At 40.3% G+C, this 17136-nt stretch overlaps 1 protein-coding gene across 2 annotated transcripts in view; it reads left to right on the top strand.

The window, feature by feature from the left end:
- Positions 1–17136, top strand: part of SEMA3A (semaphorin 3A) — a 243371-nt gene that overhangs the window by 161379 nt on the left and 64856 nt on the right. For both annotated transcript variants that reach the window (XM_033058546.2, XM_033058547.2), the window contains one exon: positions 13422–13515. In XM_033058546.2, coding sequence (XP_032914437.1) covers positions 13422–13515 — 94 coding nt within the window. The remainder of the gene's footprint in view (positions 1–13421; positions 13516–17136) is intronic.

The following is a 17136-nucleotide window of genomic DNA, read 5'->3' on the forward strand; positions in this document are numbered from 1 at the left end:
TGCATGGGGAGCCCAACAGAGATATTCCTTGGGAATCACAGGGAGAGTAAAGGCTAACTGGGCACAAAAGCTGATGTACTCTCCCCATCACAAGTGATCCTTACCAATTTTACTTGGCACATTGTGCATAGCTTTGCATGTGCTGAGTAAGCTCAGTTGCCATTCGCTTGACTGGGATTTGAGGCAGGACTGTACTTTTGTTTATGGCACTGGGCAAGGCTCAGGAACTAGAACATTAGCTTTTTGCTTTGGCATAGATTTCCTGGCTAAATTACCTAATTTCTCTCCGCCTCATTTCATAAGAACAGTCCAATCTGTTCAGACCAAAGGCTCATTTAGCCCAGGACCTTGGTTCTCACCAGGTCCCATAATGAATGTCAGTGGAGGAGAATGAGTGGTGAGCAGGCAGCAGTGCTTAGTGATATCGTCTCCCAGGCTCCAGCTCTGGTTGTTCAGGGATTTCCTGAACCAGGGGTGGAATCTCTGTGTTTAGTGCCTTTCAATGACTTGGTTCTGATAAATTAGAAATGAGCTCATATATCTTTTAAGTATCCACAGCGTCCCAAACCCTACAAATTGCAACATGGGGGGAACATCCCTTTATTTTACTTTAAACCTTCTGCTTGCCAGTTTCTCATTTTGGAAAAAGCCTAAGAATACTCTTCTTTTCTTATTTCCTTCAATGGGTATGTTTTCTGAGTTGGAGGACTGTAACTTCATGCAGTACTGAAAATGCAGGAGTGCCATGCATTTAAAGAGGCTTAAAGGCACTGTTGGTTTTTGTTCTTTATTTCTTTCCTAAAAACTTGTATGTGAAATTTTCTTTTTCTGACAGTTAGTGGGCACTGACATAATTCATTAAAAAAAATATAACATTTAGTATTTTTTAAAAGGTAATCACAACTTTAAGACCTTGAATTTGATCTGTAAAATATGTAGTGCACTAGTGTTTCTAGAATTGCCTTCTGTGAAAAGCTATGAACACAGCTTTGCATAAAGTACACAAGTTGTTTTGGTCTATTCTAGCTGAATAGAAACACTGAAACATGAGAGGAGAGTGCCCTAGACTGAATGGCTTTTGGGGAAGATGCTTAGTTATTGATATGAGAATAAAATGCCAATCTTGCAATTTAACTTCTCTGCTACTGCTAACACCTCCTGAAACAGGAAGATAGCCGGGCTATTATATTTCAAATTCCATTTGTGTTAATTTTAATGCCTTCACACAAAAGGAGAGGGGAAAGATGCACTTCCTTCCCACACATTTTCTGTGCATCTCTAAATGTACAGTGTGGCCCCAGTGGATCTTTCTGGTCCTGAGTCTTGTCTTACAAGGGATCTCCAGCACCTTCCAGGTTTTTGGTCACTTTTCCTGCAAGGCCGTAATCTCCGAGTTCTTCACCTTCAAGGGACTTACATTTGAGGAACAAGTTATGGTTGACAATATTTCATAAACTGTCTCCTATTTCTCAGTGGCCTGTAATCAGTGTTCAAATCTGAGCTAAACTAAGTTTCATCTGTAAAAGAAGATAATCTTAGCAGAGTTCAGAAGGTGCCTCAAACGACACAAAGACCTTCTCCTGTTGAAATGTTTACATCCAAGGAGATAGAAAATTGAGCAGCATTATCTTGCAGATGGTCTGAGAAGATTTTATTAAATAGATACAAAGGGATGTGTTTTTAACCTACCAATTAGGTTCAAAATTTCCAGATTCAGGGCTAAGTTAGAAAACAGTCTAGTTGTAAAACTAAGACAAGAAGCAACCAAATACAGTAATTTCACGAATACAAGCCGCACCAATTTGACCAAAATTTTGGTGGAAACCCGGAAGCGCGGCTAATATTCCGGGGCGGCTAATCTATTAACAAAATTCTAAAAGCTGCCAACACGGAAGTGAGAGCCCGCGGCAGCCCCAAGCCAAGTTGGAGCCCGGCCGGCCCCGGCAGAGGTGGGAAAGCCTGGCAGAGGCGGGGCCAGCAGTGTGGGGGCGGGCGGCAGAGCCTGAGCCAGCAGGGCGGGGGAGCCCGGGAGAACTGGGGCTAGCAGTGCAGGGGAGCATGGCAGAAGCAGGAAGGCCGGCGGGTGGGGCTGCCTGGCAGCGGGGGAAGCCCAGCATAATCGGGGCCAGCAGCGTGGGGGAGCCCGGCGGTGCGGGGGCCTGCAGTGCCGGCCAGGGCGAGGAAACGCGGCGGCGGTGCAGACGGGAGGGGGCGGCCGGCGAGCCTGGTGGCGGCGGCGGCAGCCCTGCCGGCGGGGCGAGCGAAAGCGGCGCTCGCGAAAGCGCCGCCGCGAGCCGCGAACCGCGAGCCGCGAAAGCGCCGCCGCGAGCCGCGAACCGCGAGCCGCGAAAGCGCCGCCGCGAGCCGCGAACCGCGAGCCGCGAAAGCGCCGCCGCGAGCCGCGAACCGCGAGCCGCGAGCCGCGAAAGCGCCGCCGCGAGCCGCGAGCCGCGAACCGCGAGCCGCGAACCGCGAGCCGCGAAAGCGCCGCCGCGAGCCGCGAACCGCGAGCCGCGAGCCGCGAACCGCGAGCCGCGAGCCGCGAGCCGCGAACCGCGAGCCGCGAGCCGCGAAAGCGCCGCCGCGAGCCGCGAACCGCGAGCCGCGAAAGCGCCGCCGCCAGCCGCGAGCCGCGAACCGCGAGCCGCGAAAGCGCCGCCGCGAGCCGCGAGCCGCGAGCCGCGAACCGCGAGCCGCGAGCCGCGAACCGCGAGCCGCGAACCGCGAGCCACGAAAGCGCCGCGGGGCGGGCGCGGCGCGGGGCGGGCGCGGCGCTCGCGAGGCGCGGCGCGGGGCGAGCGAAAGCGGCAGCGGGGCGGACGGCGAGCCCGGCGGCGGCAGCCCTGCCAGCCGGGCGAGCGAACGCGGCAGCGGGGCGGTGCTGACGGGAGAGGGGGGCCAGCGAGCCCGGCGGCGGCGGCAGCACCACCCGGCCAGCCCCGCCGAGCCGTGGCGCTGAGCTGGGCCACCCGGCCCCGTCGGCAACCATGAGCGGGCCGAGCCTGCCTGGCCCCGCCCCGAGCCAGTAAAGCCCGCTATGCCGCGATCCTCTTACTAATTGGCCAATTTGTGAAAGCTGCGCACGGATTCTCGCTACGAACGAAAGTGCGGCTAATATTCGGGGTGCGGCTTATCTATTGACAAAGACAGCAACATTGTCGAGGCACCGGGGGTGCGGCTTATAATCCGTGCGGCTTGTATTCGTGAAACTACTGTAATTTAAAAGTTATACCTATGCTGTGAATATGCCAAAAACATATAGATCCTTCTGATATTTGTTCTTCTTGATATCTTCAAAGCTAACTTTGTTCTTTAGTTCTCGGCTTTCACTGAGGTTGCACAGGCGTTGCTGAGGAGGGAACCCAAATTGTCTAAAGTTGCCTTTGCTCATGAATAACAAATTAAAAGGGTGATTTGGCACAGCAGATGAGATGATTAATATTTCAGGTCTTATTATTTTTGTTTGTGGATGTATGTGTTTGTGTGTAATTATACATTTCAAGGATGAACAGCTAAATGCAGTTAAACATTTAACATTTATCTGAATAAATGCAAATGAAACTTGCATTGTAAAACAAGTAATTGGTATGGATTAAGAACACATATGAACTTTATTCTCAGTGTTTATTGCCATTAGTTTAATGATGACAAAAAGCAGAAGGGTGGTGGTACAGATACAGGTTTAGAAATCGTATATTCGTCAGTTCAAGACTTTTAAATTGATGGTGATGGAGAACAACTGTTTTAATTCATAGTCATTTGGAAGGATTTGCTGTGACCTCGAGTTAACATGTAAACATGGCAAGGGATATGAGAAAGATTCCCCTGGCGTTCACTGAACTTGAGGGGAATCTTTCTGTAACTGCAGTGGGCTCCATGCTGAAGCTCTGAGAGCAGGGCCAGAGAAGACACCCATGAAAGTCTCAGGGATCACAGCACATCTGGAGTGGCACCAGTCTGTGGTGTCCAGTGCTGTGGTGCTTAACTCTGTGCAGAACACAGGTCCTGCATAACTCAGTTCAGGACCATGACCACTCCTCACCATGTCTGTGATCTGGTGCTGGGGAGTGAAAAATTAAGTAAGTTGAATGCCAGCTTTCTTTGTCAAAAAAAACCCCCAACAAACAAAACAACAAAAAAACCCTAAAAAAAACCAACCAAAAAAAAAAAAAGGACAAACAAATAGTTGATGTGTTTGTTAGTTTGTTTTAACCAATAAAGTCAATCTATATTATGCTGCACTAAACCATACTAAACTGTACTGGACTACACTACATCATACTCTATAATGAGCCAGGATTTTGAGCCAAAGTTCTATTAAATGAAAGGCTTAATTTCTTCTTCAAAAATACAAATATCAGTAATTGGGTTACCTGGTTGGATGCTGAATAGCCCTGCTGACACTGTGCAGTGCTATTTATGAATACATATATAGATATATGAGCTGAGTGTATCAAATATTCTTGCCAGTGTCACTGACTCTCTCCCCTTCTGGGGACTCCTGGGTGCTAGAAAAGCAGGAAAGATAATGAATAAAGAAGTGAATTTTAATGTACTTTTTTCAGTCACCCTGAATCAAAACCACTTAAATCCATCTGTTACTGTGTCAGCGAAGTTTTTGTTGCACTGGGAAAAGAATATCAAACATTCTTGACTTTTTTAATAAAAAACCACCCCAACCAGTATGAGAAATGCATTGCTCTTAGACACAGTGCTATGAAGAATAATTGCAACTTGTCACAGAGAGAGGTTATAATTATGTCTACTGTTAGTTATGTCTCCATGTGCACAATAGAAGTTACCTTTTCAAATGCATTGTTCTCTAATGCAATACCAGTTATTAAATTTTGACGATATTATTACTTGCTAATGAAGAAAAATGAAATGAGGCTGCGGAAAGGCTGGGTCCTGTAACACTGAAAGCGTGTGGAGGGAACAAAGAGGAAAGAGAAGTGCTTGTTGCAGAGATTTCAGATCTAAGCTTTGCCTCAGGAAAAGCAAAATTGCCCAAAGGGTCAGAATTTCAGCTTCTGTATTTCAGAGTTTATGTCTTTTTAAAAATCTGTATATTTATCAAACACCCATCTAGATTTGACACTTCATAGGAACCTCTGCATGCAATGCTGCAAATAGATTGCAGTATCTTAGAGACAAAAACAAAGCTTTACAGTTGTTGCAGTAGTTGCTGTGGTGTACTTCTCTGGCCCTTTGTTACTTGCACAAATTCTCTGAAAGTATACTTATAAGGTCTTATTTTAGTGAGAAAGAATTAATTGTATTTCTCTAGGCTTGCTCCTTATTCTGTCACTCATTTAGAGTCAGATTTTGAAGCCTTTAATTTAGGTCATGTGCTCATATTAGAGGCTTCTTCCTGGGAATTAAAAGGCAGATAGGATAAAAAGCAGTGCAGACATATGCCTTCATTTTCAGAAGTGACTAACAGCTCCAAGTATCAGAATTTTAAATTGCCTAGGAAAGTATTTGCTGAAAATCAGAGCCCTTGAGCAAGTTTTAAATTGGGTGCCCAACTTGTGAGTGTGCAAAATCACTTGGGAAATTAGAAAATCTTGGCCATATGCTTCTATGTTAACTCCACTTGACTAAATCCTTTCTGTATGTTGCTTCCCCAATTTGCAGTTGTTTTTGTGTTGTAAATAAGATATTCTTGACTCAGACATGAAAGTTACCCAGGAAAACTGGAGAACCCTTCTCCTGTTAAACAGCACCCTAATTACAGAAGCAATTTTACAAACAATCCCCTGGGGGAAACATTTTTGTTCTCATCAGGAAGGCTCTTGAATAAAATAACACCTTTGCTAACTTCATTTATTTACAACAGGACACAAGACTGAGGCTGGGTTAGATTTATTGCCATTACATCACTGATGCTCAGTAATTCATAAAACATTGGGTCTAGGAGTCAGCACTGCTGTTATTTCCTCTGATGCCTGACCTCACCACAGTCTAATAACATACAGGAAATCCAGAAGACAAAGGGGGAAAGAAGTGGTCCTGAATGCTAAAAATAACCATAGAAAACTTGTACAATCATGTAATAGAGTATGGCCCAATAATTTATTTAAAATAATAGTAGAATCTGCTAAAGCAATTAGAATCTGTTCCAAATGTTTTTAATGGAAAATATGTTGGGGTAAGAATAAGAACACTTAAAGAATGGAGATTTTTAGGTTACGTAGTTCAGTTACATGTACTGGTTTTAGGTTTGTATTTCTTATTTCTTACATATGCAGACCACTTAATAACTTGAGTAGGACAGACAGTCATTGTATGGTGGTTATATTTCCAGAGGTCATCCTATATGAGCCAGACAGTCATCTTAGGTGATGTATTACACTTGACAACCCAGAAAGTTGCAATACAAAGGCATTCTAATTCTCAGTGTCCTCTGAGAATTGTTCAATATCCTTGATGGTATCTAGTGTCTGGTATGCCATTGGGATGACATTTTTGGTGTCGTTACTAATCAGTCAAGGTTACCATATCATTCATGTTAACTGTGTGTTTGGTTTGAGTTGTTTTCTTTTTGCTAATCACTCCATACTTGCAAGAATAATGACACTATAATGAAACTCATGTCTGCTCGTTTATTTGCTGTAGAATTAGAATGCATTATCCAAAATAGGCAGATCTTTAAAAATGGTGCAAATAGGTAAATGACATCATCATGGAAAAACAAAACCAAACCGAAAAAGCTGTTGCATGAAAGTCAGGTAAGTCTGGTGAATTTAGTTTGTGAAATATTGCAAAAGCAAGTTCACAAACATACATATCTATTTTGAACAGCTGCTCAGTTTGACTGTGCCTGCCCTCCTTTTATTTACATATGTTGCACAGTGATTTGAAAGAGGCTATTATTCACATAAATACCAATATTAGTATGCAGACTAGCGTGTTCAGGTGTGAACAAGTCTTCACCATTTGACACTGACACTTGGTTTCTCTCCCAGTCAGAAGCAGAAGTACTTACTGATCATGAGCTAGGAATAATGAATAGATTGAACCAGCTGTTCCTGTACAGCCCAGTTGGCTGTTTTCCCTTCCATTAAGTTCATTGGATTATAATTAGAAAAATAGATAGATAGATAGATAGATAGATAGATAGATAGATAGATAGATACATAGATAGAAAACATTTCCCTTTTTGCAAAAGTGTATGGTAAATTAATAAATATTGATAGATTTAATTTCAGAGGAAGGCAAAGTAATGTGGGGGGTGTTTGATAATTGACTGAAAGACAGTTATTGAGAGGGTGAGCTTTCCAAATTCAGCCTAGGGAGTCAGGTTTTCAAAACTTGTGCTTTCCAGAGTTGTCTACTGCATTTTAAAGCATCTTCTGAAGACCACAAGCTAGGAAAACTTTCCAGTAGATGTGATGTAGAGGGATAAAAGAAGAAACAGAAACCAAGAGCCCTGTTTTTCTTTCCTTAATCTACAGAAATGAAGCATGGAGCTGGTTAGCATTGCAACAGCTCTTTTATCTTGATATCCAAAGTAAGATTTTTTTCAGGCACCAAAATGTCAGTGAATATCTACAAGTATATGGAAAGGAATATCTCTTGAGTCTGAAGAAGAGGACACAGATTAATGCAGAGACTGGTTGAGAGGTCTTGGGGTGATCAGGAAGCTGAGCAAACTGCCTGAGGGAGGCATGGGGAGGTGGGCAGATCTTCATAGCTCATGATCAGTTTTGCAGGGAAATACTCCTCAATAAAGTTCCTCTCCGTGCCCTTTGGCACAGTACAGCACAGCCATTCCAGAAAGTTTCAGTTCCAGGTCCTACAGAAGCTGGAGTCCTTTCTTTGGGAACACCATTTCACTAAAGATCTGTCACTTAGAGTGATTTCCCATAGGATTTTAAAACTGATTTTCATAACTCAGTTCTGCTAAGCCTCAAGTTGGAAAAACAAAATGTAATAAAGGTGTTGCAGAGCCCAGTGTCCTCCAGATGTGTGCAGGTAAAACCCTATAGCACATGGAACACTGAAAGTGAGAAGACTGAAGACTAAAAGTCAGAAGCCCACTGTGTGCACTTATTTTCTTTTTTCTTTTCTCCTTTTTTCTTTTTTCTTCTTTTTTTTCTTCTAATAATTAATGATTTAAAGCAGTTGCATTATTGCTTCAATCACTTTTCACCTATTTCCCTAATGGTTTCCACTTGCCTCAATATTTACATTTGTTTTAATATTTGTATTTTTTGCATAATTTCTCACATTATATTTATTTGCACTTGGACTTTTTTTTAAAATAAAGCATTCCATGGGGATAAATTTAATAAAAGTTTCTCATTAAAAGTTCTGTAACAGCATGATTCCCAAACCTGAAACCAAAGTCCTCATATTTAACAGTTTTCATGACTCAATAGATTAAGTGTGAAATAGGAAATATAATAACAATAACAACATAGCCATATCCTGCACAGTTGTTTCACGTAAAATGATTCTTGAAATGTAACACAATTCATAAATAAATCAATTCTCACAGAGTGAAATTTACTCAAAACACTCACTGAAATAGCTTTGATGTGACATTATAAAATGTGTGCACAGAAAGTTGTATGGGCAAGAGGCGAATCAAAAATTCACTGATATTAATATATTGGAAGGCAGGAGAAAAAAAAAAAAAGAAAAAAAATGGTGTGGGGGTGGGGGGAACCCCAAAGAGCACAAATCATCAGATTTCTGTTTTGCAGAGTCAGGTATCTCCAGTTAGCTGCTTCTGCAGTGTAGAAAGATTAGCTCAAACCTAAATTCGTGTGAAGGTTCCTCTGTGGTCAATGACAAGGTCTTGCCCTTGGGAACTGCAGTTCTGAGCTGCTCTGACTCCTCATTCACAGGAACCTGTAGCTTTCTTCTGTGACCAGGGCAGCAAATTCAGCCCCCACCTAATGCCTCTATGTAGAGGGAATAAATCCAAACCTTAACAAGTCTGAAAGTTTTTCCCTTGAGTGGGAAGTAGAGCTTTGCCTTCTGTACTTTCCAATATTGAATAATACAGTGACCAAAATATTTCCATGCCATTTAAGAGATATTGCCACTGGCTTTAAAGTCCTCCAATGCACAATGGATGCATTGTTATACTCCAGGCACTCTGGAAGTCTTTTGGAGCTATTTTTTCTGGGGTTTTGGGTCAGGAGTGCTGCTTTTGGGGTTTGTCTTTTTTTTTTCCCCTTGACCAATTTGTTTTATAAAATACTTCATCATAGCTTAACAGAGTCTGTGTGAATAGCAAGGGGAATGTCAATATCAAAAAATCTCACAGGTATGGCCTTTTATTAAACAAAGATTGTGATAGTTCCTAAGGCTCTTGGTACATTGCATGTTTCTGGACCATTCTTTGTCCAGCAGCTTCTTGTGGAAATAAGTCCCTGAAATATACCCTGGAGATGTGCTCCTTTCTATTTATGGTTTAGAGGTTACAAGAGTAAGGATATGAGTTCATTCCATTGCACTAGAATGGCTGGGGAGCTTCACTGCTGTCATTCCATAATTTAAACCAGTAGTAACTCCATAGTAGCTGTACACTGTCCATCAGCAAAGTCTCTTCAGATCATTTGCTTGCCCTGCATTTATTAATTATTGACAAGCAGTGGTTTCATTGCATTAGACTCTGCAGTTCTGGCATGATTTCTGTGAGAATTGCCTGAAAAGTTGCAGGAAAAAAATCCCCCTGAAATTCAGCAGTGAGCACTGTCCAGGCTTAGGTTAGTGCTTCCTCACTGGCCACATGTTCACCTGCAAGGCAGTGGCACTAAACTGGGAAATACAGTGTATATTTACCAACAACAGCTAATTTAAATTTTCATCTCCCTTATCTTATGTTGAGGCAGTACTGGATGGGCTAGGTACAGGCAGACATACAAAAAAAATTGTTTAAGAAGTTATCATACTGGGTACATATATATATATGGTACATACATATATATATATGTATAAATAGGTATAGAGTTGCTATGTTTGTGTATATATAGCATTATGTTTTATTGTCTCCCTGGCTGACTGAAGCTATTCAATAGCAAGATAAGCAATGTCTAGTCAGATAGCAATGTCTTGTCACCACTCAGTGTCGTGCTATGGCACATTGTTTCAGTCGTGTTTCAGCTGTTTGAAGGCAAGTCTCTGGAGCCTGGAAGTGGCAGATCATCAGGAATCACAACCATTTTTTCCTGCATTTCCAGGACTGAACTGTAGTTCTTTTTGGCTAAGTCTTGCCATCTATCACACTATCTGCTACAGGAAAACATATGTTTTAAGGAGCCAGAAGCATTATCTCCTACCATGCAAGGCATTTACTAGGTGAAACAATTCATGTCATACTATGAGCCAGCAGTCAATTGTTGTCTTTATGGGTTTGTGGAATTTCAAGACCTAAACAATTTTCAGTGGTTTTACTATGGATTATAAAGAAGCATCACTGAGATATAAACTTAGTGTTTAATAACCCATAAAACATGCTTCAGCAAGGTTTTTAGCTACAAGGATCTGTAAAAAAGGTCTGAAGTACATTGTAATGTCCTTTTGGGCTGCAGTGCAACTGATGAAGGGGTTTAGACAATAAATTGGACTAATTGTTGAGTTACAAAGGCCTTTCTTTGATTTTTTTCTTTCTTCTTTTTGCATTTCTATAAACTTTTCTTCCACCTGGCAATCTTGCTTTGTCATGAATTCCTGTCCTTGATTCTGTAATAGCCCTCATAAAACTTTGCAACATTGAGCGTTTGTTTAAAGCAGAATGGGTTTTGCTGTCTATGGCTCAGGCATTTGCTGACTCACTACAGTTCCATTCTTTGCATTCAATTAACTGCAAAACCCAAGAAGCAGCAAAATTATTAACTGATCAGAATTTTTCTGAAAACAATGTGCATTCTTTCCATCTGACAGCTCTTGTCTGTAATTCTGTGCAAAAGAGGGCCATGCTCACATAATCCAAAGACCCCCTAAATCTGAGCAGAGCCTTGTTCTTTGCTGTCTCCAGGCAGACTGAGTGGAAATGCTGCAGACAAGTGCCTAGTGTTATCAAATACCTGTCACAAGTCATATTGCTTCCTAGGCTTTTAAAATGGTGGGTGGTGTGTAGAAGAGAGTTTATTCCTCTGTTGCCTGTGTGTTCTGTTGGTTTGTAGATGGAGGTAGTTTGATTTCAGCACCCAAAAAGCTGTTTGGGCAAGTTGCCCTGTTTGTGACAGGTTAGACTTCCTACAGCATGTTTATCAGAACTGCCTGGGGCCTCAGACCAACCATGATACATTTAACAGTGATGTATTTATTGTCATTATTATTCACCCATAAATTCGGAAACTTACAGTACGTGTCTTTTCATTGCTTTTTAACTGAAATGTGAAAACACTGTGGGATTTCCTTTTCAGGCCTCTTATTTCAGATGTTTTATAACAGAAACACAAAGAGAAGGGTAGATCATCTCTGACTTACATTGTCCCAGGTCTCCACTTGTTCTTGCCTTCTACACACCAATATCAGTAGAGTTACAGTGACATAAACCAGAAGAATGCAGTCAAAAATCAGGTCCTTCCTACACCAAATCACTTTCCACATCTGTTTTCTATTTGTCTTATAATGACTTGTGGGATTATTTTGGGAATATATTCTGCTGTAACTGTCATGCCACTGACTCTGTAGCCTTATCAGATATCCATTGGTGTGCAGGTTGAGCAATTATAATCCACTAAGAAGAAATGCCAAGAAAATGTAGATTGATAACATTTTTCAATAATAGCTTGTAGCATTAGTGCTACATTCTATTATTGCAGTTGGGATTTAGCATTCTCTTCAATTTACTACTTTTATTTATTGTGCAAGATCTAGATATGGACCCTACAGTAGAATTCCAGAAATATTTTTCTGTTGGATTATTTATTAATCTCTGGTTAGAAAGAGGAAAGTTAGAAAACTGGAGAGAAGCAAGGAATGTGTCTAGATTATTAAGAACCAGAAAGAAAGACAACAGGAAAAAGAGAAATGTAATACTGTGTCAGATTCTACAGATACAGGATGACTGTATAAACATAATCAGGCAGGCTACATGTACAAGAACATGCCTTAGGAGATTGAGCTTGAATTCTGGGATCAAACTTCGCTAAGCTGTGTCCAAACTTTTTATCTTACAGTGCAATAAGCCATGGATGACTGTCCCAACAGTTCATTTTCCCTTCATCTTTTTCTTTAGTGAATGGCAGGAAAGGTGAAATCCATCTCATGTTCTTTGGAAAATGTGTAATAAATGCACAGAGATATGTTCTTGTGTGATGTAATTGAACAAGCCTGCAATAAAATCTGTAGCCTGTGACTTACAGAATCATGGACTCAGTGGGTTTAAAATAAGATCATTTAGAAATATGTTTGGTCACCAGCCTAGCCTATGCCTGGATTCAGTTTAGTTGAGCAATATAGAGAAGGCAGGGTGCCAAGGAGGATGCTGCTTCCAAGGTGGAGGTCGATCTCTCCTCTTTGGGGCTCCTTGACTTAATTAGGTGTCAGTACAAATTAACCACAGTGCAGGTGGGAAATGGAAATCACAGGTTTTGCTGAGGTCTTCACAAGTCTTCTGTGAATGTTGAAGACTTCTATGCAAAAAGCATCTTTTCTTCTAGTTTTATCCTCAGTGCAAAATGTAAGACAAACATACTATTCAAATTGATTGGCAGACTTGGTCCCCCAGTAAAAATTAAAGTAATTAAATGTACTGAAAAGCCCATTGCTTTGGATTTATTTACCTTCATTTGACTTAGTGTTGACTGAGGCCTTTTTTAATCTTAGTTTATATTCCCCTATGATTTACCCTCAGCCTATATATTTTAAAAGTTTCATCACAAAGTACTGAATAGTAATAATAATAATAATAATAATAATAATAATAATAATAATGATTTGAGGATGTATATAAAATAGTAAGTCACTAATACTCAGACTAGGAAAAGCAGAATTTAGCATCATGCTATGTACTAATCTACAGTGGAGGCACATTTCTGAAAATAATAGTCAGTAAAAAATTAGATTTTATCTTTTTTCAGATAAAAGTTTCAAATTCCTGCTTCTTCAGTTACTATTACTCACATGTATTCTCAGTGAAAGAAAAATTAATTCAATAAATCCATGACAATTAATATGAAAATAAATTATATGTGAAGTGGAACAGAAGAGACACAAGCTGTTTATATGTATTTTTGCCTTTGACCAGCATTCAGCACATACTGATTAGGAGATGGGTACTCTTACCAGATCCTCCCCCAGTGCAATTTGACTTCCTTAAAGCCACAAACCCCACTATGACTCACATACACTGCACTCTTTTTAGTTCAAATTACTTCTTAGTGTTCTTTCATCAAATAATGTTGCTTTTTCCTTCTTTTTATATTTTTTTAAATATTTTTTTTTTAATTTCACAGGACAACATTTTTAGAATGGAAGAGTCACATTTTGAAAATGGGCGGGGGAAAAGCCCTTATGATCCCAAACTGCTGACAGCTTCACTTTTAGTAGGTAGGTGCCACATAACAAGTTCAATGAGATGTGCATTCACTGTAAATGATTTAATAGTTTTCTGCTCTTTTTTCTCCTTGCAGCACCTATGATAGGCGTTTGTTCTATGCAATTTATTTCCAGGTTAAAGTAATTCTGGTTTTCTTTTAGTACAGTTGACCCAAGTGTCCTGAGGTGTAAACCAAGATTCAGGTGTCACAAGAGCTGCTTTATTCCCCTGTAGGACTTGCTGAGTGTTTTTCCTCCTCACATCTTGGTAGAGGCATTTTAATCACCCAGTTTGCAGACTGGCCACACTGGTGGTCACACAAGCACAGCTGAGAGCAGAAATAAATAACTCCTTACACCAGTTTTTCTGCCAAGGAATGTCTGCCACCCAACTTTGCCTTGCATGGAGCTGGAGATGAATGAACAGCCACAGGTGTAGGCCCTAAGATGGTGTTTCAGCTGAAGAGATCTGTCTGACAGTAAATAAAATTAAATTCCTGGCCAGTGTATCTGAATTGGTAATACTTCATTTCATGGAATATGTAAATATGGAGCAATTGGACTGTGTCAATCTAATTGAACTAATGCAATTGATTGAATTTATCTAATTGATTTAACTTATCTAATTGAATTAAATATGTTCATTGTTATTACTTCACCGTCACAAAAAAGGCAAAAAGGTGTTTTGTGAGACTAAATTACGAGGAAACAGATTCTTCTTTCCCTACACCTCTGCCTAGGTGTAGCCACCTTATCTTTAAGTTCGAATCCAGCAATAGTTTCAGAAAACTGGCGATTCTCTTATTTCAGAAGTCTTCAGGAAATGACACAGAACAAGGTACATTGGTTTCTTCAGGCCTTTGTCCATATTGTTAGCCTAAGGCTTTGCCTACCATCTGCCCTTGTTCTATTTACATTGCATTTAAAAATTAAGCTATTCAAAATAGTCAGCAACAAAAATTTAGTCCTAAGTGTGCCTCATTTCCTGATCTTAGAAGCCCATAATGATCCCAGGTGATGAGCTAACCTGGGGACACACACTCTTTAACAGGAAAAACAGGAAAGACATCCACATCTTGCTCCAACTTGTACCCTGTACAAACAGAAAGGAAAAAAGAGTGTGTGTAAAAGGCCAGTGTATAAATTAGTGCCTGGAGCAACTTGAATTTGTGGCAGAGCTAGTCTCAAGCGAATAGCTGTACTATTTACTTTAATATACTATAAAGAAGAGAATGATGACAAGCCAGTATTGCATGGTATACCTGGTATGCAACTACACAAAGTCAACAGCGTCTAGCTTTTCACATTCCTCTTTTTTTTTCTCTCAGTCCATCACAAATATGATTATCTTACTTCCCTTGGCTTAGATTTCATGTCTTTAAAACATCTTTGCTTTCTTGAGCCCACTTCCTGTCACTATAATTTTCACTCCATGTGTATTTGCTTCTAATAAAGAATAGACTGAACATGATCATTTGTTTTGAATCAGGGCTCAGTTAAAGCCACTGGGTGTAATAACTCAATAGAAAATGGTACAAATTGAGCATTCAAAGCCAGTGGCTAATTTCTACTTCAGTCACTTACACAAAACTCAGGGTGAAGCTAAAATTAGCATTCCTGCATCCTGAACATGAACAGCCTTCTTTCTCTGCCTCCTTATAGTTGCCTCACAGCCACGCTGCATTTCTGGTTATTGTATTTACTTCGACCCTTTCCTGCAGGGTGTGTATTTCTTTGCCAAAAACTCCTTGTTTTTATGGCAAAATGATGGCCCAAGGCAAAATAAATTCCTACCCCCACCTCAAAACAGTTGAGAAACAGGGAATGAACTGGACAAACAATGACTGCATGCAGAGGTTTGGTCCAACTGCTCTCCAGAGCAGGGAGCACGGGAGTGAAGCAGTGAGTGTGGGCATCAGGGCCAGAGGAGACTCCGAGCCACAAAGGTGTCACACCAAGGGCATGGATACACTCCTGCTTCTCTTCTCCTGGCCTGAGCTGTAACTCAGCTACTCCTGGCCCTCCATGTGACAGAACATTTGTCCTCATCTGTGACCATGGTTTATCTAAGATTTAAGAGGGCAGCTGTGCAAAAGAATTCTCCAGCATTCATTAAAACGCAATGTTATAATTATTAATTCAAAGTAACTATCAGGAAAGTAAAAAAAAGGGTGAGAAGTGTAAGTTAGATGGTTACATACAGGAGGGAAACATTATCTCTCTTCTTCGTCATAAACACTAAACAGATGTATTTTTGACACCATAACTAGAAGTGAATTTTAGGTAAGTGAAATGCAGAAATTTGGGTAAAGCATGAAGGTTAATTTGCAAAAAGTAACTTCAGGTCTTTAATAACTATTAGTACCCAGGAGACCTATTCTATATTTCAGCTGAAACAAACTCTCACCAGTATAAAGAGTATCTTCAGTTTTCTCTCTCTCCTAAATAATCAATAGTATTTGAAAAACACCCCCACACTAAAGCAAGACGAAAATAAACAGTTCATCATTATTAAATTGTTCCAATATTTTTCCAGTACACGTTCCTTGTTCCATCCACCTGCAAACATTTTTCATTATTTTTTTAACAGTTGTTCATTAAAGTTGGTTATTGCTACCCTACTCTAAAGTAAATGCCAGCTGGGAACATGATATAACTGGTTCCTAGTAATGCTAGACTGTGCAGCCATTCCCATCTATGTGCTGCTAACTAAACAGTCTCCATTTGAGTGGGCTAATGCATGAAATGTAGAGACTAAGAAATCCCTGGGCTCCACTCATGAGTATTCCAGTGCAGGAGGAAAATGAGAAGCAGCATGGTTTCCAAGTCATATAATCACAGGAGAAAATATCACTGAATGTGTTAGACTAAAGGAATTGTACTGGGATAGTTTTAGAAAAAACACAACAAAACCCTTCAGAGAAGGAAGGAGGCAGTGTAGTCCCAATATCAGTTTATTTAAGGAAATGGCCATTTGGGATTTTCAAAAGCTTCAGTTTTCCAGAATTCTCAAAGCTATTTATGCTCCTGTGTCTCACTGATTTTTTTTTTTTTTCCTTTTATAATTCACGATTCATTTTAGAATTTAACAACTATTGAATTTTTCATTTTTAAGAATCAGTTTAGGTGCCTTAATGCTCCCAAATATGTATTAATATGATCTGAAAGACATGGTTTTTCACCAGTTAAGAACTTTAGTACTTTATTTCTCAGAAATTAGCTAATAAGTACACATGAAGTTCAAAATTTTAAAGTTTCTGTACTTTCTGGGAAGTTTTAGTTATTGACTTCAAAAGAAGTGAAGTCAAACCACCCCTATGTCTGAAAATTTTAAGTTTAGTGAATAAACCTTTTAACTAAGGACAGATTTCATTTGTGAACCCTTTTATCACCAAGAGCAATTGTGACATCCAAGGCTTGGTTTTGCCTATATTCTCATTTGCTCAACTTCCTGACTATTTCAAGGGGAGAATTTACTCTTCTTTACTCTCCACAAATTATTTTCTTTCAGAATGCAATCTTATTTAAAAGCTTAATGGAAATAATTTATCAAATAGATGCATATAGCTTAGTTTTCAACATCTTTGTATCTCATGACTTTGGGGAGTTATTCAGAGTTCTGTGCAGTTTATG

The sequence above is a fragment of the Catharus ustulatus genome, chromosome 4 (genome assembly GCF_009819885.2).
Source record: "Catharus ustulatus isolate bCatUst1 chromosome 4, bCatUst1.pri.v2, whole genome shotgun sequence".
In the NCBI taxonomy this organism is placed as follows: domain Eukaryota; kingdom Metazoa; phylum Chordata; class Aves; order Passeriformes; family Turdidae; genus Catharus; species Catharus ustulatus.